Consider the following 27,389-nt stretch of genomic DNA (forward strand, 5'->3'; position numbering starts at 1 on the left):
GTAAGCTCAACCTGCTCCTTTTTACTCTCTCTATATATATTCGGGTCGGTGGGAGCCCTTGTCTCTTGATTGATGGTGGTCTTATTCAGACCCCAACTGATCCCTATGGCCATACGCTCTCCCTCTCTATAGCATGATGATCGCTTTTTGCATGTACTTGTCTATCTCATAGACAGTGAATGGAGTGGTAGTATGTAAGCTCAACCTACCCCTCTATATATATGTTCGGGTCAACAGGATCCCTCGCCTCTTGATTGATGACGGTCTTAGTGTTCAGACCCCACTGATCATAATTTTATATCCTGTCCACTAAATATTAAACCAACCCCTTTAAATATAACGCTTAAAAGTTATCTATCGCACAACCTTAGCCAAAAGCCCTGGAGACCCAAGTGCAAAATCTTTCCCCGGCTCCCACCTACCAGGTACCATAAATAACACTGGTGCTACCTACATGACAGATGGGCCCCAGAAAACATGCGCTACTTCTACCTCCGCATCTCAGGTTTCTGATGAATGAACTCAATAAGTACAATTCTAAAAATAATCATTTGCATATATTAACCAAATCCAACGTTTACTGTTTACTTTCCTTTTCTCATTTCACAATCATTTAACTTGATGAAATAAATATTGTTTTTTCATTTTTTTTTTCAAATGGGCAAAAAAAATAAAAAATTGCAACTTTTTTTCTTTATTTTTAAATAAACAAAAACAGGAGATCTGGAGAAAGTATCTTGTTTAATCTGGGATTTTTAAGGCTTGCAGATGGTCCCTGCCTACCTTGCTAACAAAAAGCTGTCTTATCTGTTGGCTCCAACATACGGGCCCGGAGGAGGAGGATGGTAATCATGCATTTTGGCCTTATAAACAGATGGGGGTAGGAGGGATTTTCAGAAGTTGATTATAAGAAAACACGATATAGAAAGCATCGAGAGTTTATGAAACAACAGACTGGCAGAGTGAGAAATGTTTCATCATATTTTAATTATTCACAAAACCCAGGTCCAAATTTTTTTCCTTTTTTTTTCGGGACCTTCTGTCATGAGGAACTGTACGATTATTTACTGTCCATCTGTTATGGCTACTCGTTCTATTTGGAAAGTGCTATATCACCTGGAATGATTGAACACATAAAAGCCATGTAGACTGGCGCGTATTGACTTAAAGGGAATGGAGCATCAAAATCCATCATGATAAACCAGGGACATAACTCATATATCCAAGCACCGGGACTGTTGTAATCTTCTTATATTTGTTATCCATGGCCTCCTGCTTTCTAAAATCTACTTTTACAGTTATGCTAATCAGCCCTAAGGGCTATGGATGTGTTACCAGAGCCCCTCTGTTCTGCAGCTTCACAGGCTGTTACACTGTGTCCCCTCCATCTGCCTGCTGTAATCTAACACAATGGAAGGGAGAAGTGCTCCTGCTTAGTGTAACATCCTGTGAAGCTGTAGCACAGAGGGGTTCCGGGTTCACCTTATTCAGGTTCATTAGCATAATTTTAAAGTGGAGTTTAGAAGGAAGGAGGCCATGGATAACAAATATAAGAAGATTACAACAATCAAAGTGCCTGGATCTGGTTTATCATGATGGATTTTGATGAATCAAAAAAGGGAATCTGTCAGCAGGTTTGACCATGCTATACTGCAGATATTGGCTCTGAAGATCTGTGTAATCATTCCTTTGTGTTTGAAGTAGCAGTAGGACAGAGAAAAATGGATTTAAATTCCAGGATTGTAGCTTCTGGATGGTTCCCTCACACTGCTGTGCTCTAAGCTCTCTGCATTGACTTGCGTTGTAGCCTCTCTTGTCTACTCTGAGTGACTGCTGTCGTATTCGACCATAAGACTGCTGCAGTTTTTACCAACAACAGAAGAGCTTTTTTAGCAGCTCAAAGCAGTGGGCTAAGAGCACAGCAGTGTGAGGACACGCCCCCTAGCACAGTTGGAAAAGGTACAATCCTGGAACAAATACATTTTTCACAGTCCTGCTGTCCAGCCAACTGCCTCTCTACGGACTTCCTCATACACATGCACAGTCAGCGATTATCTCCATATTTCAAAAAGATTGAGGCGATGAATTCCAATCTGCCTGATCTTATCTCCCTCAACATCCAGCGTCTGTGAAGAGTCAGGATTACAATGTATTGTTGGCCAAACCCCTCCCACTATTATAAATCAATATGTAGGAGGGCGTTTAGACACATTGGGGCAGATTTACTTACCCGGCCCATTCGCGATCCAGCAGCGCGTTCTCTGAACAGGATTCGGGTCCGGACGGGATTTATGAAGGTAGTTCCTCCGCCGTCCACCAGGTGGCGCTGCTGCGCTGAAAATCATCTGAACGCACCGGAATACACCAAGCTGGACCAGGTGAAGGTAAGCGCTTCCCAAGCGACACATTTTTGGTTTTTAAATGCAGCGGTTTTTCCGAATCCGTCGGGTTTTCGTTCTGCCACGCCCCCCGATTTCCGTCGCGTGCATGCCAGCGCCGATGCGCCACAATCCGATCGCGTGCGCCAAAATCCCGGGGCAATTCAGGTACAATCGGCGCAAATCGGAAATATTCGGGTAACACGTCGGGAAAACGCGAATCGGGCCCTTAGTAAATGACCCCCATTGTGGCAGATTTACTTACCCGGTCCTTTCGCGATCCAGCGGCGTGTTCTCAGTGGAGGATTCGGGTCTTCCGGCGATTCACTAAGGTAGTGCGCCCGATGTCCACTAGGTGTCGCTGCTGAGCTGAATTCCGTCGGAGTTCACTGAAGTTCACCGTCCTACCCTGGGTGTAAGTAAGCGCGTGTCAAGCGACACTTTTTTTTTAAAATACAGTGGTTTTTCCGAATCCATCGGGTTTTCTTATGGCCACGCCCACCGATTTCCGTCGAGTGCATGCCGATGCCGATGCGCCACAATCCGATCGTGTGCGCCAAAATCCCGGGGCAATTCAGGGTAAAAATCGGCGCAAATTGGAAATATTCAGGTAACGAAAAATGCGAATCGGGCCCTTAGTAAATGACCCCCAATAAATCAAATCCCGTTACTGTCTGAAGCCATTAAAAAAAAAAAAAGTTGACGCCTTGTACATGATTGCCGGATCTCTTGAAAAATTGTCAAGCTTTATTGACCAATTATCGTGTGCCAAAGAATCCATGGGTAATTTTAGAGTTTCTCTCTAGTTTTCCATTTGCTTTTATAAATCACCCAACCTAAATTTTCCTTACTGTAAAAAAAAAAAACTCCTACGTATCAAAAAACCCTTTCTTGAAATCCATTGGTTGCCGAGACGTAAAATATCCCATTGCTTCCGAAATGAACATCCAATGATTCCTAATGAAGTCTTATTACCCTGGGAAGACAACAGATTGTTCTTAAATAAAAATTAATGCTTGTCTGACTCATTATTAGTCAAAGTCGCACGCGTCGTTAATATGCATCAGAGTCGAATTGATGTAAGACATTTAGTAAGAGAATTCACAAGCGCCGAGGAAATTTTTTATTTTTTTTAAGTCCTGTGAAAGGCTCAATATGCTTCTTGTAGGAATCTATATTATGATTAAGAAGAGCTAAGTCTAATTCCCCGTCCCTGAGATAGGTGAGGTCTATAATAATGTTCGGCTTCTTGGGGTCCCGGACTGTTATTACCGAGCCGGAGCGGGAGGGGGATTGTATTGCTGTAAATTGCTTTGTGAATACCGTCTTAATTAAAGAGGGGCATGGATTGCCTCAGAATTTCTTATTAATGCAATCTCTGCAGAGGTCATGAAAGTGCTGAAGGTTTTAATTATTGAAGGCTATTTGCCAAAAATGTTTTTGCAATATACTGGCTGTTTAGTAAATTTTAAATAAGCACTAGAGATGAGCCGACCCAAAGTGAAGGTTCGAGTTCAGTGTTTCGGCATGTTCCTCCTGACCCGGACACATTAGGGCCACTAACAACTAGCCCTGGCTATGATTGGTCAAGGTCCCAATCTGTCAAGTTAACGCCCCTAACAATTAGCCATGGCTATGATTGGTCAAGGTCCCAATCTGTCAAGTTAACATCCCTAACAACTAGCCATGGCTATGATTGGTCAGGGTCCCAATCCGTCAAGTTAACACCCCTAAAAACTAGCCATAGCTATGATTAGTAACAGTGCCAATCCGTCAAATTAACACCCCAACCATCTATCTTTGGCTATGATTGGCCAGAGTGTAAATATGGTAAATTAATGTCCCTAGCAAATAGCCATGGCTATGATTGGCCAGGGTTTCTCTCTGGCCAATCATAAAAATAGCTAGTTGTTAAGGGGGGTTACTTTGCCGATTGGCTATTTGGCAGCCAATCCGGCAAAGTGTCGGGAGAAACACGCTCAAATGCCGAACCTGAACCTACACTTCAGGCCTGCTCATTTCTAATCAGCATCATCAAAATTAATCCATCCGGTATTTTTTTTGAGGATTTAATTTCAGAGGGTCAGTTACTCTTCTTAAGGGTATCATAGTATACTTTAAGGGTTCACCCATTTACCTAAAACCGCCCATGTCCGATAAGATAAAGACCTTTGTCTGTAGAATCATTTGTATGAAGAATCTTAGTAACCACACAAAACTTATCACCAGGTTTGGGGTAGCTATACCAAAAAAATAAGTTTGTTTATGCTGTTGGGGTCCAGAGGATGTTGACTCTAGTCCTATCAGTCACTCCGTTTGTCCATTTTCAAAAGGTTTAATTTAGTCACTACCATAGTCACCGTCTGCATCTAAGGCTTGAGATGCGGTCACATTCAACAGCGTCAAACAGTGGTGGGCCCACCTTTGTTCTTAAAAACAAATTACCAGTGTGTGGGCACTGACCAATCACATTTTCTGAAGACGGAAGTCTGCTATGGGCATCGTCTGCTATGATTGGCCAAAATGCTCCTTTGAGGTCCGTTTGTACTTTGTGTTTGGGCAGTTGAAGGCCTCATACATAAGGCAGAGCAATGATCAGGGAATCCAAAACTAGTGCGTTAAGACTTTACTATCTCTCCCCTTGTAGATCAGATTTCTCCTTTGAATTCTGTATATATAACATCTACAAAACACTGTGGTTTGAATGAATTTGTACCGGAGAGTTGTGTGTATGAGGTCTATAGCTTTGAAGGTTTGAATTGAGTGTCTCTAATGGTCGCGCTATTTTTAATGGCTTGAATGGTTTATCCTTGTGCTCCATGCCTCTTGTTAAAAAATACTAAGACCTTGACAGATCTCTTTAAAAACATGCCAAATCCTTCTTTTCCAGACACCGGCGATCGAAAGAGAGTCATACACCACCATAAACATGAAATTGCCAACCAGTCCATCCAAAATTAACTTGTTTGTCTGACATTAATAGTGTATTTCCCACCTTTAGGCTCCAGGGCATCCCATATGGCCTATCGCCTAGTTTATAAATGGGATTGCCACCTAGCCAGTATTTTAACTTTTAAGCAGGTATTTGACTTACCTCATTGACTACCAAAATAAGAAGCTGATCCTTTATCGAGATTGAGGGGAGCACCAGTCATGAGGTGAGTTGAGCCTTCTGGCTCACGCAGCACCACATGTAGCAAAGTGGGGGGAGGCATAGTCACCTGCTACAACGCTAAAGATAGCTCTCTTCATACGCAATGTCAATACAGATGTAAGACACTGCATGGAGTACCCACCTGCTAAACAAAAATAACTGATATGAGGTATATAACTATTTCTACTGCAGGAGGTGGAGTCGGTCACCATCCTATAGGTCACCTCAGACAGCAGGGAGATTAGAGTTGCCCATGATTGAGACCCATATATTGAGTTGCAAAGGTGGCCACCTGATTGCCACATTATAAATACCCCTACACTGCCTTTGGGTCTGAAAACTTTCACAAACTTGTTGTCTGTGTATCGACAAAGAACACAGATCAGCATGTGTTCCTATTATGGACTCAACCTCTAAGATGTCTACATCTCCAGAAAAAAACCTTCCCAGTTCCTGCAGTTTTTCCAACTCTATTTTTTTCGGCATGAACAAATACAAATACAAGTCGACTCTCTGCTACAATAAAGCTTTGTGCAAGAAGCGACTGGTGCGTGCTGTGGATCCGGAATATTTGCCTTTCTTGTAACGACATTCTATAAGACGACGATCAACAATTCTTGTTATCCTTTTTCAAGAATGTCAATAATGCCCCCCCCCCCCACCGAGGTGTTCATACGGGTAACGCAACGCTGTAGGTCCGACATGATGGTGTCTTTAAATAACAGGAATGAAAATGCAGTAAAACCTTCCTCTTCACAATTAGAATCTTTACCCGGCACTTAGTCTGTCCTCCCGTTCTCGCTGTTAGTCTTGCCGAGCTTGATGGCTCAATATTGCTTCTCAGCAGGAACTTGTGTTAAACTCTCGCTCCTGCCGGCTGGATTATTTTGTTTCATTAAAATAAAACACTGAAGAATAAACTGACATTTAACGTCTAATTTGTCTGGACGGGAACACGGTTTTTGTGTCTTAAATGTTTCCAATTGGCTTCCTACCTGCGTCCTGAGACGACCAGCAGGGATTTCCTTTTCTGTCTGCGAGACGAAGGTTTAAAAAAAATATTTTGTCCTCGGTTGAGTCGTACAAATAACAGTGTGGCTGTCAGAGGCTTGTCTGAAATTTTTCATAAAAGTGTTCCATTGCAGATGGGATGGGATACACTGTATTTTCAGGATCCAGTATTTCAGCATGAAGGATACAGGTGATGATATTTCTTCGAAACATAATTATATTTTGTTCTGGAAGCTCTTCATTATTAATCAATTACACTTAAAGGGTTTTTATCTGGATTCCTAAAGAGTCACAGGGTACCGTGAAGGAAGAAATTGTTCTTAGCCTGCTCCTAGATTCAGTTTTGCTGGGGTCCTCTGATCTTCAGAGGAAGTAAGGGGATCCTTTTCGGCTAATTAGTGGTCTTCTGGAGCTGGGATGCTCATAGATTCAGTTTTGCTGGGGTCCTCTGATCTTTGCAGGAGGTCAGGGGATCCGTTTCTGCTAATCAGGGGCTTTCTTGGACCACAGGACGTCATTGTGACATGAGAGGAGTATATGGAGTTTGACTGAAACGTGTCCCATGATCCTTGACACTTTCAGATGAGCTATCAGTGCTGAAGACAAGAGGACCTGGATCTGGAGCAGGGTAAGTACCATTTCTTTCTTTTCGTTACCCCTGTCTCCAGGAATCTGGGAGAAGCCTTGAAAAACATTTCTCAGGGTAGTAAAAAAAGATTCAGTCACGGTTGACTATAAGGTCCATAACATAATAAAGCATTACTCACCTTTCCCTATCCACTCCAGTTTGGACATTTTCTTGGTCTCCATTGCATTCCTATCTGATATCTCCCAATACATACAAGAAGTAGTTAGAGAAACCTTTTCAGCCAAATACTGGTCAGAGCAGCGATCAGCCTCCTCTGATTGGCTGAGTGGGTGTCTGCATCCATTGTTTTTCCTGGGAATACTTAGTAGTGGAATATAGTGGGGAGTTAGAAAGTGACTTGCAGGGAATTATAAAGAGGTGAGTAATGTTCTGTTGTGTAAGTGGTCCCATTTTAATAAACTCTGCGAATATGTTTATTATGCTTAAGGAGAATTAATTAATTTAATTTAATAAGAACACAATTTGATGGAGGGAACTGAGCAGCACCTTGACCAGAGCAGCAGGGAGACTCCAGCACCAGGGCTCCTTTTAGGTGTAGAATATGGGATATTTTGCAGACCCCAATTTACAGGGTTGGAATGGCCCACCAGTGTACCGGAGAAACCACCAGTGGGCCCTCACACATTTTGGATCTGCCTCTGTCCCCTCACCATTGCTGACTCCGCCCCATCGCACACTATGGCAAGAGTTCAACTCTTCTTGCGTCCTACAGACACAGATATAGTTGTATAAGATGATTTTGGCTATTCATATGAATGCTGGGAGACCCAGGGGTCATAACCCCACTGCTTTATAAATGCAATCCATTGTAAAACTTCAGGCCATGTGGGTCGTGAATGCCATGGGTTAGCTGTGGCAAAATTACTGCTAGCTAACCCGCAATGATTTCCATCGGAGCATAGTCAATGAGGTTTATACAAATTCCATGCACAGCTTAAAGTGGGAACATTTTATGCTTTAAGGGGTGTGAACTAGCCAATGTGGGTAGTAGTACAAACATACAACATGGCTTTGTGCATGATACGATGGAAAGACTATAGTAGGTGAAGGCAAATTTTTGTATCCTGGTGTAAAAACTAAAATGACCCAAATTAGAGATGTGATTGTATCACTCTCAAAGTGATGCCCCCTACTGTTCTTGAGATAGATATTGCCCCCTGGGGCCCAGCGATTGATTATCTCATCTCCGGTAATGTCTTTGTATAAATTACAATAGAAGCAAAGTAACTAAGCATAAAACTAAGCAAATTCTCACCTTCTCAGCCCCTTCATCTACATGTGGCCCCAGATCAGACTTCCCTATATTCAGCCGCATTGACCCAAATTTAAAAATCACAAGTTTTGAGCTTCTCCTTTTCATGTGCTAAGTGGAGATGATGAAAGATGTTAAAATTTCCGACAATTTGCTCGGAGGTTAGATGTACATCAATTGTTGAGCAATTTTCAAAGGAGACCATCAAGAAATTGGATCATTTTCACAGTAAGGAACATTTTTCAAGATTCCCTTTCTACCGGAGAAGATTGGGCGACATTTCACCCTTATTGTGCGCTTATCAAAATGGGAACATTTAGAAAATGTCACCAGGAAAAAAACTCAAGGTTAAGTATAATGTTCCGAGCGGTTAAACTGCGGATCCGGGACTTAAGGATACTAATTACGTCTCCCACACTCCCATCAATCTCTTCCGATCTGGAATCTCATTTTGTGCAAAAGGAAATATCAAACCGTTTTTACCGCAGTTGTTTTTTTTTTTTATATATTTTTTTGTTTAGTATTTCTGGAGGTTTGTAGTTTGTGTTAAGTCAAAGGGTCTTATTGAAAATTGACATACATTTTTTTTTAGATTTTTTTGTGATAGAACGGGCAAAAAAAGCCATAAGATCAGTAGATGGGAAAGAAATCTTAAAGATAAATAATTCAATAATATTTTTAAAGGGATAATTTGGTTTGGAAAATGTTTTTTTGAAGTATTATGTTAACCCCTTCTTGCCCTGGGCTGTACATTTCCCGCTTGAGATGTTCCCGTAGAGGGAACATTTGTGATTGATAGTTCTCACCACCAGGATCGGAAAAAGTCATATACAGGCGGTCCCCTACTTAAGAACACTCGACTTACATACGACCCATAGTTACAAATGGACCTCTGGATATTGGTTATTTACTGTCCTTAGCCTTAGGCTACAATGATCATTTATAACAGTTATCACAGGTGTCTGTAATGAAGGTTTAGCGTTTATCCTGATTCTTATGACAATACAACATTTTTAACATCCAATTGTCACAGAGACCAAAAAAGTTCTGGCTGGGATTACAATGATAAAATATACAGTTCCGACTTACATACAAATTCAACTTAAGAACAAACCTACAGACCCTATCTTGTATGTAACCCGGGGACTGCCTGTAAACGGGTTTCCCATTATTTATCGATTAACGACTTAGCTCTAGTCTTGAAACCCACTTTAATCTGCGTGAAATAACAAGAAAAAACACATTTTTCTCCGCCCATAGTTTGTATGTGAAAGAATTTTGAATTCTATCGGCATGATGCAATTCTTCATTTCTCCTGTTGGAGCGCTGCAGGCAAATTGCAATAAACACTTCTTACCACAGACTTTTGTTGGAAATTTCTAACAAGTTGGTAATATCCATTTATAGATGTTTTCTGGGACAAAGACATTGAGGAATCGCAAAGATCTCACTCCCCTCTAAAATATACGATCACTTGCTTATTTCAGGGACTTTTTTATTCTTAGATTTGGGACCTTATACCCCTGTTGTATAGCAGCATACTGGTGACCCCCAAACCAAACGACAGGTTCCCTTTAAGTGTTTACTATTGGCTTTCTTCTGTATTGTCTTCTTTGATCTTGGTTGACGCCAAGGTCGTTGATGCCATTGCCATTTGCGATGGTCAACGATATAAGCGATTTCCCATTGGTGGACGATATTATAGTTGATTCCATGGAAAGTTACAAAATCAGGAATTTTAAACCCTTGACTTTTTGGGATATACTATACACTACCCCCATATAGCAGAGCTCAGCTTATTGCTGTGTCCTGACAAGGTGCAGAATCAGATAAGCTCTTTATGTGTGTATTATGGATAAATACCTGCACATCCTCCCGGCCGGTGGTCATAACACTCCTGGGTGGTCCCAAAACAACATATACCAAGACATTTCTTGTATTGTGTTTGTCTTAACACGATAAATATGCTATAGATATAAAAAGTAGGTAAAAGTCGAGAGAAATTTGATCTTTTTGTATGTATGTTGTAGAGAGGGTGCACTGAATCAGATGACCACGCCCATAGAGCACCAAAATGCTCATATAAGATGAATATAAATTCATATTAGCTTATGATGCAGGATACTTCACCTACAGGACCAGATGTTTAGTTATGTGATCGGGGAGCTGATATCCCTCTACTTATTGTAGATCATTGTGCTGTTACGGGAGGAGGAGGGGGGGTAATTTACGGTATATTATAAATAGTATCATTATATGGCATCCTGACTGTTGGCATTTGATATATGGAGAAGTGTGACTCTGCGCAAACATGAGGGATGAAGCGCGGTGTAATATAAAATATTGTCTCCCTCTCCGGCCATCCGATACCTTAGAAGCAATTCCTGTATAGAGCGACTTATAGAGAGTCTACGGCGGAGATGTATGGAGCAGATCCTGTTTGTGCAAGTGTGGAAGTGATTAAGTGTGGATGGCCACCATCTTATTGGTCAGGGATAGCCTATGACAGCTGAAACATTAACGGACAAGAGCTTGGGTTACCAGACCGGAGCATTACCCATAATCCCTTCCCTTTCCCACAGACAGCAGGATATTAGCGGAACACGTTCTTGAGTTGTGTCGACTTCTTGGGTTTCTCTCTGCTTTCTAATATAAACGTGGGACGGAGACTCTCTGGATTATGGAGGCATCTGGAAGGTTGTAATTCCCATTAGAGAATATAGCAAGTGTAGGTCACGAGCTTGTCAGGATTTTCTGCCGGCTGCTTCCTCTATGTGTACAGTCTAATACATCAGTTCTGAAGCCGCCGCCAAGAGTGTCTTATTATAGCGTCTCTTCCAGCAGCCGAGATCTTGTTTTTAGTACTTGCAAAGTATACGGTGCGGAGGAATATTATACCATAGTCATTATAGTGTCTGCCGACAAACTGCTAGTCCCCAAATGCCCTGTCGGAGATTAAATGCCCACCGACTTTCAACACACTCTGTAAGGAAGTCTGCCATCAAAATCTCTCATGATAAACCAGGGGCAATTGCTCCAAGATCCAGGCACCGTGACTGTAGTAATCTTATATTTGGTATTCATGGCCTCATTCCTTCGAAAATCAACTTTTAAAATTATGTTAATGAGAAAGGAGTTCCTCACCTGCTTCCTCAACAATTCCCCCTCCTCTGCCTGATGTAATCTCACGTAATGGGAGGTGGGAAGTGATCCTGCACAGCGTTACAGCCTGTGAAGCTACAGCACTGAGGGGCTCTTGTAACACCCCCACCCCTCTAGCCCTTCTGGTTCATTTGCATAATTTTTAAAGTTGCTTTTAGAAGGAAGGAAGCCAGGGATAGCAAATATAAGAAAATTTCCACAGTCAAGGGGCCTTGTTTATCATGATTGATTTGATAGCAGAATTGTAAGTGTCTTACAATGTGAACTAGGTCTGAAGTTTCAGATCCCTTATGCTTTATTAAGGGTCCTTATTAACAGTCTAATACCATAACATTTACATTTTCACTTTGTGACCCCATCAGTGGGGTCCACTTACGGTTGTCTCTAGGTTTATGCATGCCCTGGGCCCTTCCTCAATTTTGTTTAACAGTAATGTTGACTTAGATGTTGTTGTTGCATTTGTATTCTATATATCCCCATTATACGCATGTAAAGGAGTATCATATTAATGAAGTTCTTAGATGGAGAAAATCGTCTCATAGATAGCATTGGAGTATGTGGCTCTCGGTTAATGTCCCTGCCTTAAATGTAATATGACTTTGGTTGGAGCCCTCACCAATGGCCAACATCTACTCCAAGTTATGCTGAGTATTCCCTACAGTAGCAGTAGGGCCTAGGTAGAAACTGTATATAACTAGATGTAAGAAGCCAAAAACGGCAACTTACAGCCACATAGATATGTTAACATGACTGTAGCCATTAGGTTCCAACATCATTCACAGGAATCAAAAGGCTCCAGTTTCTAATCTTGACCAGAAGGGGTGAATGTCCAAATCAGATCAATATTCTTTGGGGAAAAGTCGAGTATTTGTATGATTAAACTAACCATACTGTATTATTGTGCTCTTGTCTTGCAGGGGTCATCTACACAGCAGACATCCTAGATAAAGAAACCACCAATTCATACTGGCTCACCATTTATGCCACCGATCGAGGAGTTGTGCCTCTCTTCTCTACCATTGAGGTTTACATTGAAGTGGAAGACGTCAACGATAATGCTCCTCTGACTTCACAACCAATATACTATCCTACTATCATGGAGAACTCCCCTAAAGATGTGTCCGTACTCCAGGTCCAGGCTGTTGACCCTGATTCAAACACCAGCGATAAGTTGACCTACAAGATTACAAGTGGGAACCCTCAGAACTTTTTTGTCATCAATGCCAAGACAGGTAGGAGAGCTAAGTTGTGTTTACAAGTCTATTGTAGAAGATAGATGTGGTCATTGACTTTTGGGTTGTCCTTCTTTAAAAAGAAATGATTATTCTATTTATATATTTGTGTAAATCATCTCGAAAAGACAACTTTTTTGTGAAGACCATCTCCAGACCAGTTTTTCTGTTCCGTCATATTGTTTATATTGGCCATCTTTCTAAGAAAGAATTTTCGGTGATCAACTCAAAAAGGTTGAAATTATAGTATTAAATTGGGTCAATGGTTTATATACTAGATCATTTTGGCAGAATCATTTGGAGAAGAGGGCATTATGCTTCCTAGGTTAGACCTCACGGAATCTTGCTGTTGTTGTTTGGTTGCATAGTTGACTTTGGTATTTAGATGGTCTTTTACAGTCTCTTCTTTAAACAAGACAAAAAATAAATTGCAGTCATAATAGTGATCAGGGTCCTTTGATTTTGATGCACAGGGGGCGCTAAGTTGTCTTTGTTGACTATGCACTAGAACAGTAGCCTACGTCCATATAGAAATTTGTATATGAAAGCCAAATGTCCTTCTGCTATGACATGGGATTAAAGAACCCCAACCCCTTTCTATAACCTAATTATAAAGAATGAGATTCAGATCCTAGTTCTGACTCTAATCATAGTGATAAGGAGAGATCCTTTTTAAAGTTGGAAAACTAACTTTACTTTACATTAACATTAAAAAGTTTGTCCACAAATGGCATTTTGAAACACAAAACAACAGCAATTGCTGTTAACATTGGCGTGTACACAACGCGTCAACTAAATGCCTTAATGACATGTTAGTGTCGTGGTTACATTATGTTTACAAAATGCAAACGCTAACAAACTGTTAACACATATCTAATTAGGTAAATCTCCTCAACTGTTGTATTGAGTTTCAAAACACTACGCAAACGCCATGTGAAGTTTTGACTGAATTGCATTTCAAAACACAATCCAAATGCAATAGAAAAAGGTTCAGCCTTTACATGAAAAACACTCTCTACTGAAACGCATATGTGATCGGATCGAGCCCTTCTTGTTCCATCTGGATTGTGTTTTAATACGCAATCCAGGTGCAACGTGTGAATGTAACCTCAAAGGTTAATATTGACAATACTGTCCAAAACTCGTCAGTCTAGATGAGTAAGGTAGATCAGCATTCAGCACTGTTCTTCCATGATGGAACCCTGGCTGACCCCCAACGTAAGTCAATATGGTCCATCTGATGACAGATTTAGAATAATCTGCACTAAAAACTGCTGTATATACCTTATACACATGGGAAGATGGAGATGGTATTCCTTTCCAGATAGACCACTAGTATTAGCTACGTGTATGTCCAACCTCCAGATCCAGCACCCATCCATATTTCCAGGCAGCTGGAAACAGAAGGTTTGGTGCATTATGTAGTAGTCATGTGGGATTACAGCTTTGCTCCTTTACACTTGACTAATTTTTAGAACATTTTTAGAAAAAAATACTAATAGGGAGGTAGCTGATCCAACGCAAACTCTATTTCCTGAGTTTGGACCGGAACATTAAATGGGCGTCTAAACCTGCCAAAATCATGGGGTCTGGAGGGTTTTCTTCTACACTCCTCACTCTTGCCAGCAAGACTGGAGGTTACAGGACCCACTACGGCCATTACACAATCTCAATAGGCCCCAATGATATAGAACAAGTGTAGTTGATGGTCACTGATTGGAGTGACAGGATCGATGCCCAAACCCGGAGCCAAAAAGGGCACTTTGGCCTTAATTTTTTTCCATACACTGGCCCCGGTTTTCCATACATTGGCCCCGCTCTTGTGGAAACCCCCTTTAAGCCAACTAATAGAAGCTTTAAACTGACACAGAATGACCACCCACCTTGAGAAACTACAATAAATCTTGTACAAATTGGAACACTGTAGTCTAATCTTGCACTATTAGTCAATCTGTCCCATTATATTTGGACCCCTCCAAAGAAATCGAAAAAATCTAAATCACATGGAATGTGTGATGCTTACATTTAAACCCTCTATGAATTCTACCTTCTAAAAACAGGACATTTTTGCAGCCTTGAGCAGCTGGAGGAAATAGGTCGAGGCTTTAAGGCAGCAATTCCTGCACACTGTCATTTTACCTTCACCTCTAAGCGATTGCTCCAAGGTGGGGGGTCCTTTTGTTCATTTCGTGTGGCTTCAGAAACCTTGAAATAACAAGGCGAGCCGGTCTTGCTCACAGCAGTGTCCAGTTAGGTACATGTTCTGTGCATCTCTTCCACCGGACCCCACTGCGCTCCTGGTAATCTCTTTCCCTCGTTAGATGCATTAAATCTTTCAATTTTCTATAAAATGGAAGAAGAAAACAGTGGAACACCTGCTATCCATGTGCTATCCATCCAGACACTGCCTCCAAATGAGCTACTATTTTAACTTGGGCGCTCAATAAAAAAATTAAGTACAGCTTGTAGCAGACACGACGAGCGCCGGTTCTTTACGTTAGGAAACGCAGCTACTGCTGTTCACAATGACAGCTTTTAGATAAAGTACAAAAAAAAAGTTTTTAGCTGAAATAACTCACTTTTTGCAATCGAAAGCCATCGTAAACCCATTCCAAATAAAATACTGTGCAAAAGTTTTAGGCAGGTGTAGATTGACCTTTACATTTGTGTGAGTTGATGTCTGGAACTGGCTGATATCTTAGAGAACTAAGAATATCTTATCTGGATGCGCCTCCAAATAAGGTTGTCTTTTGCTACATCTATGGGGTAGAGCAGTGGTGGCGAACCTATGGCACGGGTGCCAGAGGTGGCACTCAGAGCCCTCTCTATGGGCACCAGCGACATCACCCCAGTGCAGAGTTTTCCAGACAGGACTCAGGGCCTCTTGCAGTCTCAGGCAGCCCAGGACCCTAGAATGAAGCTACGAGGATAATCCAAACTTCTTCTCCTTCTTTCTACTGTATTGGTGTCCTCGGGTACCTATACAATTTAAACGTAACAGAGCAGGGAGTAATAAGTTACTACTTAAATTTTCGCATCGGCACTTTGAGAAAAATATGTGGGTTTTGGTTGTAGTTTGGGCACTCAGTGTCTAAAAGGTTTGCCATCACTGGGGTAGAGTATTAGGTCAGAGGCTGGACCCACCGGAGAATCTTCTGATTCTCTGGTGGGCCAGTCCGACGCTGAACATAATTAGAAAATTTTTTTTGTTCAACGATTTGCAGTCATTACCTCACATTTATATATAAATCATTAAACCTTTTGTACAACTGGAACATCTTCCATTCTAAATTTGATCTTGCAAATCCTAAAAGATTTCATCTCTAAATCCTGCGGAATTGTGGATGCCCCTCTATAGTACATTACAAAGTCTGCATGAGGATAGGAAATCTATACACGGAGTTCCGACACAATGTATGTGAATTCTAAGTGTGTAAACGTTCAGCTGTTGTTTCCCTTACGGCCTCTCAGCTCTGATATTCATTATATTTTATTTCTCAAATGTCGTGTTCATCCCTCGTCTTCCAAAAGAATTAATAATGTATGTAATTGTGCGCTTGCCATTTAACAATAAACCATGGGTCCAGATGACAGCGAAAGGGTGAACCAGAGGGCATCCTACATCGGCGCATTTTATGCTGAATACTTGTATCTAATTGCCATAACGTTGATGAACCATTAATTCAGCATTGGGCAATGTGGGGCACCGGAGACTCGTAGAGGCGCGCTACTTTTGAGTTGATTATATAAACATACCGACCAGAAGACTCGGCTAATGAGCTTTTTGTTTTTCAGGCTGTGAATATAGTTTCCCATGGAGAATCCGAGAGATGTTTTTTTACAATTTTTGAAAAGCTAAAAAGCTAAATTAACATCAGAGGGTAGATAAATAAAGTCATAAAAAGTGATAGGAAGAGGTTACAACAGTGGATATGCTGGTGAGAAGGCGTGAAGTCATCACTATGTTGTTGTTTTTCTGGTTCTTATGGGGTTTTAAAAAATTTTTTCTCCCCTAATGATCATGTTCATTCCTTATCGACAGCCCTTCACGATAAGGACTAGGGCAAACCGGTAGCACTGATGATATGCGCATCTCCTGCTTCCCAACATTGCTTTTAGATCGTTCTTCCTTTAGAAATAGAATTAATTTTATTGAGATTGAAATTTTTTATTTGCATTTTTGGTCTGCGTTATTTTATTATTTTTTTTGTATCAAATTATTTGTGAAGAGGAGAAATCAAGTCGCTGGAGGTCCTCAGAAGTTGACATCTTTGGAATGTGATGGGAAGCATAAATTTTTTTTACACTTTTTTTTGGTGTTCCTATTTCAGAACACTTATACTCTTCTTGAAATGGGCAATAAATGAAAATAAAAGTATTTACAGGAGGTCCCCGGGTTACATACAAGATCGGTTCTGTAGGTTTGTTCTTAAGTTGAATTTGTATGTAAGTCGTAACTGTATATTTTATAATTGCACCTCCGGACAAAATTTTTTTAGTATCTGTGACAATTGGATTTTAAAAATGTTGGATTATCATAAGACCCAGGATTAACAATAAAGCTTCATTACAGACACCTGTGATAACTGTTACAGCTGATCATTGTAGCCTAAGGCTAAAGTACAGTAAAATACCAACATCCAGAGGTCCGTTTGTATCTAGGGGTCGTCTGTAAGTAGGGTGTTCTTAAGTAGGGGACGGCATGTAATTTATTTAGCCCCAATCCTATTAATACACAAAAAGCCTTACAATAAAAAGGTCAACCTGGCACTTTTTAGTTTAGCAATGTAGATAGGGGTAACCGTCTTCATCTTACTTCCTCTGTAATGTTATTTTTATGGTTTTTATGTTATTTTTATATAAGCAAAATACAGTTGATTGGCCTAAAAAAAATTGTAAAAAAAATTATTAAAGTGAAAAAAAATTGTAATCACTCCTTTCCCTAGAAATTATATATAAATAGAAAAACAAACAAAATCACTCACATGTTCGGTTTCTCAGCGTCTGAAAATGCACAATCTATTCAAATACAAAAAGTTGTTTCCCATGTGTGCCACAACGATAAAAAAAATCAAAATATCTTTTTTTTCCATTTTAGCCACCCATACATTTTTGGATGAAAAATGATCAAAAAGTGGTACAGTTCCCAAAAATTAAATTAATAAAAAATGTCTGCTGGTCCCACAAAAAACAAGACCGTTCACAGCTTCACACACTGAAGTACAAAAAAGTTACAAGCCATAGCCATAGGGAAAAAAATTGGGGAAGATTTTTTATTCTTTTTAAAGGTATTAAACATAAAGAAACTATATGAATTTGGTATCTCTATTATCGTGCTGACCTAAAGAATAAAGAAGTGGTGTCCATTAGACTGTGCAGCGAAAGGCATTGAAACAAACTGATAAGAAAATGGAGCAGGTGCGCTTTTTTTTGTCTGTTCCATTGTATTTCTAATTCTTTTTACACTTTTGAGCGGAATAATAAGTGGTGCAACCAGGAAGGACAATTTGTCCCGCAAAAAACAAGCCCCTATATGGTTCTGTCGTTGGAAAATGAAAAAAAAAAATTTTTTTTGAAAGCCACGGAGTAAAATGAGGAGTCGTTAAGGGGGTAACAAGTTATTATGAACCAAAAAAGTCCTTAATTATGTTTTCTTTCTTTTCTACAAAAAAATTAATGTGGATAATTTGCTGCATTTAGTGAATACCGTCTTTTAAGCTGACTCCAAGAGGTTGGCATTAAGAATTGATGGGATTTGAGTGGTCGGCGCGGTCCTAATAGACGGCGAGTATTATCTTAGGCGGAAGGTTAATTACATTTCGTGTAAGTAGACTTATGGTGTTTTACTTAAAGTTAACAGTTTCTTCGCCCAATTTCCCGTGATCAGCAGATTTTACTACTTTGCAGTTGGCTGCACCTTTCAGGCCATTTGGATTAGGTAGAAGAGTAATCAGAACGCCGACTGCCGGTGAGCGCCTCCTGTAATGCCCACACACTGACATCCACTATCTGCCCCTCTATCCATTTAGGCTTAAGACATATTTAATAGTATTTCATCAGAACATGCAACGGGAGGGATTTCCAAAAATGTGCCGACCTTTAATCTTTCAGCCTGTTTTTTATAGATATGTTCTTCAGGACATTAGTAGTCATCTGGCGGCCATGTTTTTTCGACATGAGTGTCTGATAGTTCCATCAAAGTGCAAATACAATGATATATTTTTGAAAATAATTCACAGTAAGATATTTAATGTACCATAGTCATTATGGTATACCAAACACAAAATATGGGAATGGGGGAGGCACAACTGCAGGGAGACTATAGGCAATGAGAGGGGAGAGAGAGAGAAGGAGGTTCATATTACACTATTTTTGTCTTCGCCAATGTACAGCCGCCCCCTACTTAAGGACACCTGACTTACAGATGACCCCTCTGCCCACTGTGACCTCTGGTGAAGCTCTCTGAATGCTTTACTATAGTCCCAGACTGCAATGATCAGCTGTAAGGTGTCTGTAATGAAGATTTATTGATAATCCTTGGTCCCATTACAGCAAAAAATTTTGAAAATCCAATTATCACTGGGGACCAAAAAATTTTTGTCTGGAGCTACAATTATAAAATATACAGTTCCAACTTACATACAAATTCAACTTACGTACAAACCCGAGGAACCTATCTTGTACATAACCAGGGACTGCCTGTATATGAGACTCATGGTGTAAGAGATGAGATGGGAACAAGGGGTTCATGTTACAGACATAGGGGCAGATTTACTTACCCGGTCTTGTGGCGATCACGCGGCGCGATATCCGACGAGGATTCGGGTCCGTCGAGCGATTCACTAAGATTGTGCGCCCGAGTTCCTGCATTCGTCGCTTCTGCCACGAGGTCCTCCGGAGTTCACCTGCTTCGTCCTGGTGCATGTAAGTGCGTGTCTTGCGACACAATTTTAAATGTTAAATCCCGCGCGTTGTCCTTATCCGACAGCCACCCTCCTGATTTCTGTCGCATGTAAGCCGGTGCCGATGCGACACAACCCGATTGTGTGCGCCAAAATCCCAGGCCAATTCGCCGTAAAATGGAAATCATCGGGAAACCCAACAAAAGTGTGACATTCGGAACCTTAGTAAATGAGCCCCATTGCGTCTTAGTGTATTATCTGAGATTCATGCTGTGAGAGGGGAGGAGGGAGGTGGAGACTTATTGTACAGACAAAGATATCTAATGGGTCAGGACCCCTCCACACACACCATCCCCCCCACATACATACAACCAATTTCCTAATACCATAGATAAGTTCTCACCAGAGGGGCTTGTTCCTCGTACAATAACATTTCTATCTTGACACCGCTCATTTACCAGATGAGGTGAAACTGCTTTATACACAGAAAACACTTCTTCCTCATCTCCCATTAATGGGCTCGGGAATCGCTGGTCTGGAAAAGTTACAATGTAGCAGAAATATTTCTCTTCTACATTCAACGGAAGGACGATTATCAAGAATTTAGATATATTACACCAGATGTCCCTACAGTTCAGAGAAGGTTCCCTCTAAAAGGGACTCAGAATTATAGTTCAAGGAGAAACGTGTTCCCTTCTCAAAATATTCACAATCAGTCCCATCGTCTCATAAAAGTGTATAGATCGTCAAGCATTTGCTATGGGGCCCATTAGGATACACGTGGGCTCATTTTTGTGTTCCGACCCCCAGTCTTGACACAATGATACCCTATTTATTGAAAACAAGGTGCTTTTGACTACAAAAAGGTCTGAAGCCTGTCAAAAATTTAGACTTCAAGACTGTGACACTTTACAGTTAATGGGGTTGGACTATTTAGTACTGCAGACAATGTTAAAAGGGTTTTCCAAGAATATGGAACTCCCCCAGGGAACAGGGGTGGGGAAAATGAGAACATATACTTACCCAACTTTTTCTCCCAAGCCACTCCAACTTCTGTTTTTGGTGTTGAACCCAGGTGAAAAATCTAGGGGGAAGAGGGGTCACAGAGTCATGTTCAACCAATGAGTGGCCTCCTCTTTAACATGGGAGTAACTTCCCATGGTCCTATGAGGAAATAGGTTAGATCAGTGATGGAGAATAGAGATGAGCGAACACTAAAATGCTCGGGTACTCGTTATTCGAGACGAACTTTTCCCGATGCTCGAGTGCTCGTCTCGAATAACGAACCCCATTGAAGTCAATGGGAGACTCGAGCATTTTTCAAGGGGACCAAGGCTCTGCACAGGGAAGCTTGGCCAAACACCTGGGAACCTCAGAAAAGGATGGAAACACCACGGAAATGGACAGGAAACAGCAGGGGCAGCATGCATGGATGCCTCTGAGGCTGCATAATCGCACCATTATGCCAAAATTATGGGCAACAGCATGGCCATGACAGAGTGACAGAATGAAGCTAGATAGCATCTAAAACATCCAATAATTGACCCTGACACTATAGGGGACGGCATGCAGAGGCAGCGGCAGCAGGCTAGAGAGTGGCATGGCGACATACCCTAAATGGACTCAGGCTTCAAACCAATGGGTGGCAGAGAGGAACCAAAGGAGGTGAGCAAGAAGCGCTCAAATAATATCGGTACATGATAAAAGTTTGCCAGTATATTTTGTGGATTACACAGCAGGGTGGCGACAAAGTTAACATGGAAGCCATGAAAACAACCCAAAATTCTGCCTGACACAGCTCGTTTGATAAGGGGACGATGTATGGAGGCAGTGAACTAGTAGTAGATTAAAGGTGCTGCAGTTAAAACTATGTTAGTTGGATCTTGGCATGGAGCTGGCGCTCCGCTGCCAGGCGAGCTTTCGCCAATCCAAGCCCCTGTCTATAGGCTACTCCCCAAACAGCACTTCTAAGAACCTTTTGTATAAGATCAAGTGTAGTAGCGTTCTTATAAGTTTAGGATATGCCGGGTGAGGGGAATGTAAACAGATGCGCAAGAAGCGCTGAAATAATATCCCTAAATGGTAAAAGTTTGCAAGTATATTTTGGGGATTACACAGCAGGGTGGCGACAAAGTTAACAACTTTGATGTGGAATGCCCTGTAATAGCTCTTGGGCGGTGTGCCTTTTATCGCCTAGGCTCAGCAGTTTCAGCACCGCCTGCTGTCGCTTAGCGACGGCACTGCTGCTGTGCCTAGAGCTACCGACTGATGGCGCCATGCCCACGGATGGTAATTCGGAGGAGGAGGAGGTGGAGGAGGGGTGGGAGGAGGTATAGTAGGCCTTTGAGACCTGGACCGAGGTAGGCCCCGCAATTCTCTGCGTCGGCAGTATATGACCAGCCCCAGGGTCAGACTCGGTCCCAGCCTGCACCAAGTTAAGTGTAGTAGCGTTCTTATAAGTTTGGGATATGGCGGGTGAGGGGAATGTAAACAGATGCGCAAGAAGCGCATGATGCGCATGGAGCTGGCGTTCCGCTGCCAGGCGAGCTTTCGCCAATCCAAGCCCCTGTCTCTAGGCTACTCCCCAAACAGCACTTCTAAGAACCTTTTGTATAAGATCAAGTGTAGTAGCGTTCTTATAAGTTTAGGATATGCCGGGTGAGGGGAATGTAAACAGATGCGCAAGAAGCGCTGAAATAATATCCCTAAATGGTAAAAGTTTGCCAGTATATTTTGTGGATAACACAGCAGGGTGGTGACAAAGTTAACAACTTTGATGTGGAATCCATGAAAACAACCCAAATTTCTGCCTGACACACCTCGTTTGATAAAGGGACGATGTATGGAGGCAGCTATATGGACGACTTTTGGAGGTAGCAATGGAGACAACGTGTGGAGGCTGCTATGGAGACAATTTAATTTGGATAGTGCCTGTATGTGGCAGTCCCAAACATTTTTCAAACCAGAGGAGCAGGTAGGTGGCCCTCCAGTAAAATGGGATAGATTGAGTGCCTGTATGTGGCAGTCCCAAAAATGTTTCAAACCAGAGGAGCAGGTAGGTGGCCCTCCAGTAAAATGGAATAGATTGAGTGCCTGTATGTGGCAGTCCCAAAAATTGTTCAAACCAGAGGAGCAGGTAGGTGGCCCTGCAGTAAAATGGAATAGATTGAGTGCCTGTATGTGGCAGTCCCAAAAATTGTTCAAACCAGAGGAGCAGGTAGGTGGCCCTGCAGTAAAATGGAATAGATTGAGTGCCTGTATGTGGCAGTCCCAAAAATTGTTCAAACCAGAGGAGCAGGTAGGTGGCCCTGCAGTAAAATGGAATAGATTGAGTGCCTGTATGTGGCAGTCCCAAAAATTGTTCAAACCAGAGGAGCAGGTAGGTGGCCCTGCAGTAAAATGGAATAGATTGAGTGCCTGTATGTGGCAGTCCCAAAAATGTTTCAAACCAGAGGAGCAGGTAGGTGGCCCTCCAGTAAAATGGAATAGATTGAGTGCCTGTATGTGGCAGTCCCAAAAATTGTTCAAACCAGAGGAGCAGGTAGGTGGCCCTGCAGTAAAATGGAATAGATTGAGTGCCTGTATGTGGCAGTCCCAAAAATTGTTCAAACCAGAGGAGCAGGTAGGTGGCCCTGCAGTAAAATGGAATAGATTGAGTGCCTGTATGTGGCAGTCCCAAAAATTGTTCAAACCAGAGGAGCAGGTAGGTGGCCCTGCAGTAAAATGGAATAGATTGAGTGCCTGTATGTGGCAGTCCCAAAAATGTTTCAAACCAGAGGAGCAGGTAGGTGGCCCTCCAGTAAAATGGAATAGATTGAGTGCCTGTATGTGGCAGTCCCAAAAATTGTTCAAACCAGAGGAGCAGGTAGGTGGCCCTGCAGTAAAATGGAATAGATTGAGTGCCTGTATGTGGCAGTCCCAAAAATTGTTCAAACCAGAGGAGCAGGTAGGTGGCCCTGCAGTAAAATGGAATAGATTGAGTGCCTGTATGTGGCAGTCCCAAAAATTGTTCAAACCAGAGGAGCAGGTAGGTGGCCCTGCAGTAAAATGGAATAGATTGAGTGCCTGTATGTGGCAGTCCCAAAAATTGTTCAAACCAGAGGAGCAGGTAGGTGGCCCTGCAGTAAAATGGAATAGATTGAGTGCCTGTATGTGGCAGTCCCAAAAATTGTTCAAACCAGAGGAGCAGGTAGGTGGCCCTGCAGTAAAATGGAATAGATTGAGTGCCTGTATGTGGCAGTCCCAAAAATTGTTCAAACCAGAGGAGCAGGTAGGTGGCCCTGCAGTAAAATGGAATAGATTGAGTGCCTGTATGTGGCAGTCCCAAAAATTGTTCAAACCAGAGGAGCAGGTAGGTGGCCCTGCAGTAAAATGGAATAGATTGAGTGCCTGTATGTGGCAGTCCCAAAAATTGTTCAAACCAGAGGAGCAGGTAGGTGGCCCTGCAGTAAAATGGAATAGATTGAGTGCCTGTATGTGGCAGTCCCAAAAATGTTTCAAACCAGAGGAGCAGGTAGGTGGCCCTCCAGTAAAATGGAATAGATTGAGTGCCTGTATGTGGCAGTCCCAAAAATTGTTCAAACCAGAGGAGCAGGTAGGTGGCCCTGCAGTAAAATGGAATAGATTGAGTGCCTGTATGTGGCAGTCCCAAAAATTGTTCAAACCAGAGGAGCAGGTAGGTGGCCCTGCAGTAAAATGGAATAGATTGAGTGCCTGTATGTGGCAGTCCCAAAAATTGTTCAAACCAGAGGAGCAGGTAGGTGGCCCTGCAGTAAAATGGAATAGATTGAGTGCCTGTATGTGGCAGTCCCAAAAATTGTTCAAACCAGAGGAGCAGGTAGGTGGCCCTGCAGTAAAATGGAATAGATTGAGTGCCTGTATGTGGCAGTCCCAAAAATGTTTCAAACCAGAGGAGCAGGTAGGTGGCCCTCCAGTAAAATGGAATAGATTGAGTGCCTGTATGTGGCAGTCCCAAAAATTGTTCAAACCAGAGGAGCAGGTAGGTGGCCCTGCAGTAAAATGGAATAGATTGAGTGCCTGTATGTGGCAGTCCCAAAAATTGTTCAAACCAGAGGAGCAGGTAGGTGGCCCTGCAGTAAAATGGAATAGATTGAGTGCCTGTATGTGGCAGTCCCAAAAAATGTTCAAACCAGAGGAGCAGGTAGGTGGCCCTGCAGTAAAATGGAATAGATTGAGTGCCTGTATGTGGCAGTCCCAAAAATTGTTCAAACCAGAGGAGCAGGTAGGTGGCCCTGCAGTAAAATGGAATAGATTGAGTGCCTGTATGTGGCAGTCCCAAAAATTGTTCAAACCAGAGGAGCAGGTAGGTGGCCCTGCAGTAAAATGGAATAGATTGAGTGCCTGTATGTGGCAGTCCCAAAAATTGTTCAAACCAGAGGAGCAGGTAGGTGGCCCTGCAGTAAAATGGAATAGATTGAGTGCCTGTATGTGGCAGTCCCAAAAATGTTTCAAACCAGAGGAGCAGGTAGGTGGCCCTCCAGTAAAATGGAATAGATTGAGTGCCTGTATGTGGCAGTCCCAAAAATTGTTCAAACCAGAGGAGCAGGTAGGTGGCCCTCCAGTAAAATGGAATAGATTGAGTGCCTGTATGTGGCAGTCCCAAAAATTTTTTAAAACAGAGGACCGGGTAGGTGGCCCTCCAGAAAAATGGAATAGATTGAGTGCCTGTATGTGGCACTCACAAAAATTGTTTCAAACAGAGGACCGGGTAGGTGGCCCTCCAGAAAAATTAAATGCATGAAGTACTATAGCAAGAGCCAGTGGGCCCTGTCAAAAAATAGCCATTTTCCTCTGCTTTACTGTACAAAGAGGAGGAGAAGGAGGAAAATGAGGAGGAGGAGGAGGAGTGGATCAATTATTCAGGTTGAGCTTCCTTCACCTGGTGGAGATTGGAAATTCTGAGAAATCCAGCCTTTATTCATTTTAATAAGCGTCAGCCTGTCAGCGCTGTCAGTCGACAGGCGTGTACGCTTATCGGTGATGATGCCACCAGCTGCACTGAAAACCCGCTCGGACAAGACGCTAGCGGCAGGGCAGGCAAGAACCTCCAAGGCGTACAGCGCCAGTTCGTGCCACATGTCCAGCTTTGAAACCCAGTAGTTGTAGGGAGCTGTGTGATCATTTAGGACGATGGTATGGTCAGCTACGTACTCCCTCACCATCTTTCTGTAAAGATCAGCCCTACTCTGCCGAGACTGGGGACAGGTGACAGTGTCTTGCTGGGGTGACATAAAGCTGGCAAAAGCCTTGTAAAGCGTACCCTTGCCAGTGCTGGACAAGCTGCCTGCTCGCCTACTCTCCCTCGCTACTTGTCCCGCAGAACTACGCACTCTGCCGCTAGCGCTGTCAGAAGGGAAATAGTGTTTCAGCTTGTGCACCAGGGCCTGCTGGTATTCATGCATTCTCACACTCCTTTCCTCTCCAGGGATGAGAGTGGGAAGATTTTGCTTGTACCGTGGGTCCAGGAGAGTGAACACCCAGTAATCGGTGCTGGAATAAATTCTTTGAACGCGAGGGTCATGGGATAGGCAGCCTAGCATGAAATCTGCCATATGCGCCAGAGTACCAACGCGTAAGAATTCACTCCCCTCACTGGCCTGACTGTCCATTTCCTCCTCCTCCAACTCCTCCAACTCCTCTTCTTCTGCCCATACACGCTGAACAGTGAAGGACTCAACAATGGTCCCCTCTTGTGTCTCGCCAACATTCTCCTCCTCTTCCTCCTCATCCTCCTCCACCTCCACCTCCTCCGATATGCGCTGAGAAACAGACCTCAGGGTGCTTTGGCTATCAACAAGGGAATATTCTTCCCCCGTCTCTTGTGACGAGCGCAAAGCTTCCGACTTCATGCTGACCAGAGAGTTTTTCAACAGGCCAAGCAGCGGGATGGTGAGGCTGATGATGGCGGCATCGCCACTGACCATCTGTGTTGACTCCTCAAAGTTACTCAGCACCTGACAGATATCAGACATCCACGTCCACTCCTCATTGTAGACTTGAGGAAGCTGACTGACCTGACTACCAGTTCTGGTGGAAGTTGACATCTGGCAGTCTACAATCGCTCTGCGCTGCTGGTAAACTCTGGATAACATGGTCAGTGTTGAATTCCACCTCGTGGGCACGTCGCACAACAGTCGGTGAGCGGGCAGTTGGAGGCGGCGCTGCGCTGCCCTGAGAGTGGCAGCATCTGGGCTGGACTTCCTGAAATGCGCACAGATGCGGCGCACCTTCGTGAGCAAATCAGACAGATTGGGGTATGTCTTGAGGAAACGCTGCACTATCAGATTTAACACATGGGCCAGGCATGGCACATGTGTCAGTCTGCCGAGTTGCAGAGCCGCCACCAGGTTACGGCCGTTGTCACACACAACCATTCCCGGCTTGAGGTTCAGCGGTGCCAGCCACAGATCAGTCTGCGCCATGATGCCCTGTAATAGCTCTTGGGCGGTGTGCCTTTTGTCGCCTAGGCTCAGCAGTTTGAGCACCGCCTGCTGTCGCTTAGCGACGGCACTGCTGCTGTGCCTAGAGCTACCGACTGATGGCGCCATGCCCACGGATGGTAGTTCGGAGGAGGAGGTGGAGGAGGGGTGGGAGGAGGAGGAGGCATAGTAGGCCTGAAACACCTGGAC

At 42.9% G+C, this 27,389-nt stretch overlaps 1 protein-coding gene across 8 annotated transcripts in view; it reads left to right on the forward strand.

The window, feature by feature from the left end:
- FAT3 (FAT atypical cadherin 3) overlaps positions 1-27,389 on the forward strand; it is a 430,787-nt gene that overhangs the window by 207,288 nt on the left and 196,110 nt on the right. For all 8 annotated transcript variants that reach the window (XM_072134102.1, XM_072134101.1, XM_072134104.1 and 5 more), the window contains one exon: positions 12,524-12,838. In XM_072134102.1, the coding sequence (XP_071990203.1) occupies positions 12,524-12,838 (315 nt within the window). The remainder of the gene's footprint in view (positions 1-12,523; positions 12,839-27,389) is intronic.

The sequence above is a fragment of the Engystomops pustulosus genome, chromosome 2, assembly GCF_040894005.1.
Source record: "Engystomops pustulosus chromosome 2, aEngPut4.maternal, whole genome shotgun sequence".
NCBI lineage: Eukaryota > Metazoa > Chordata > Amphibia > Anura > Leptodactylidae > Engystomops > Engystomops pustulosus.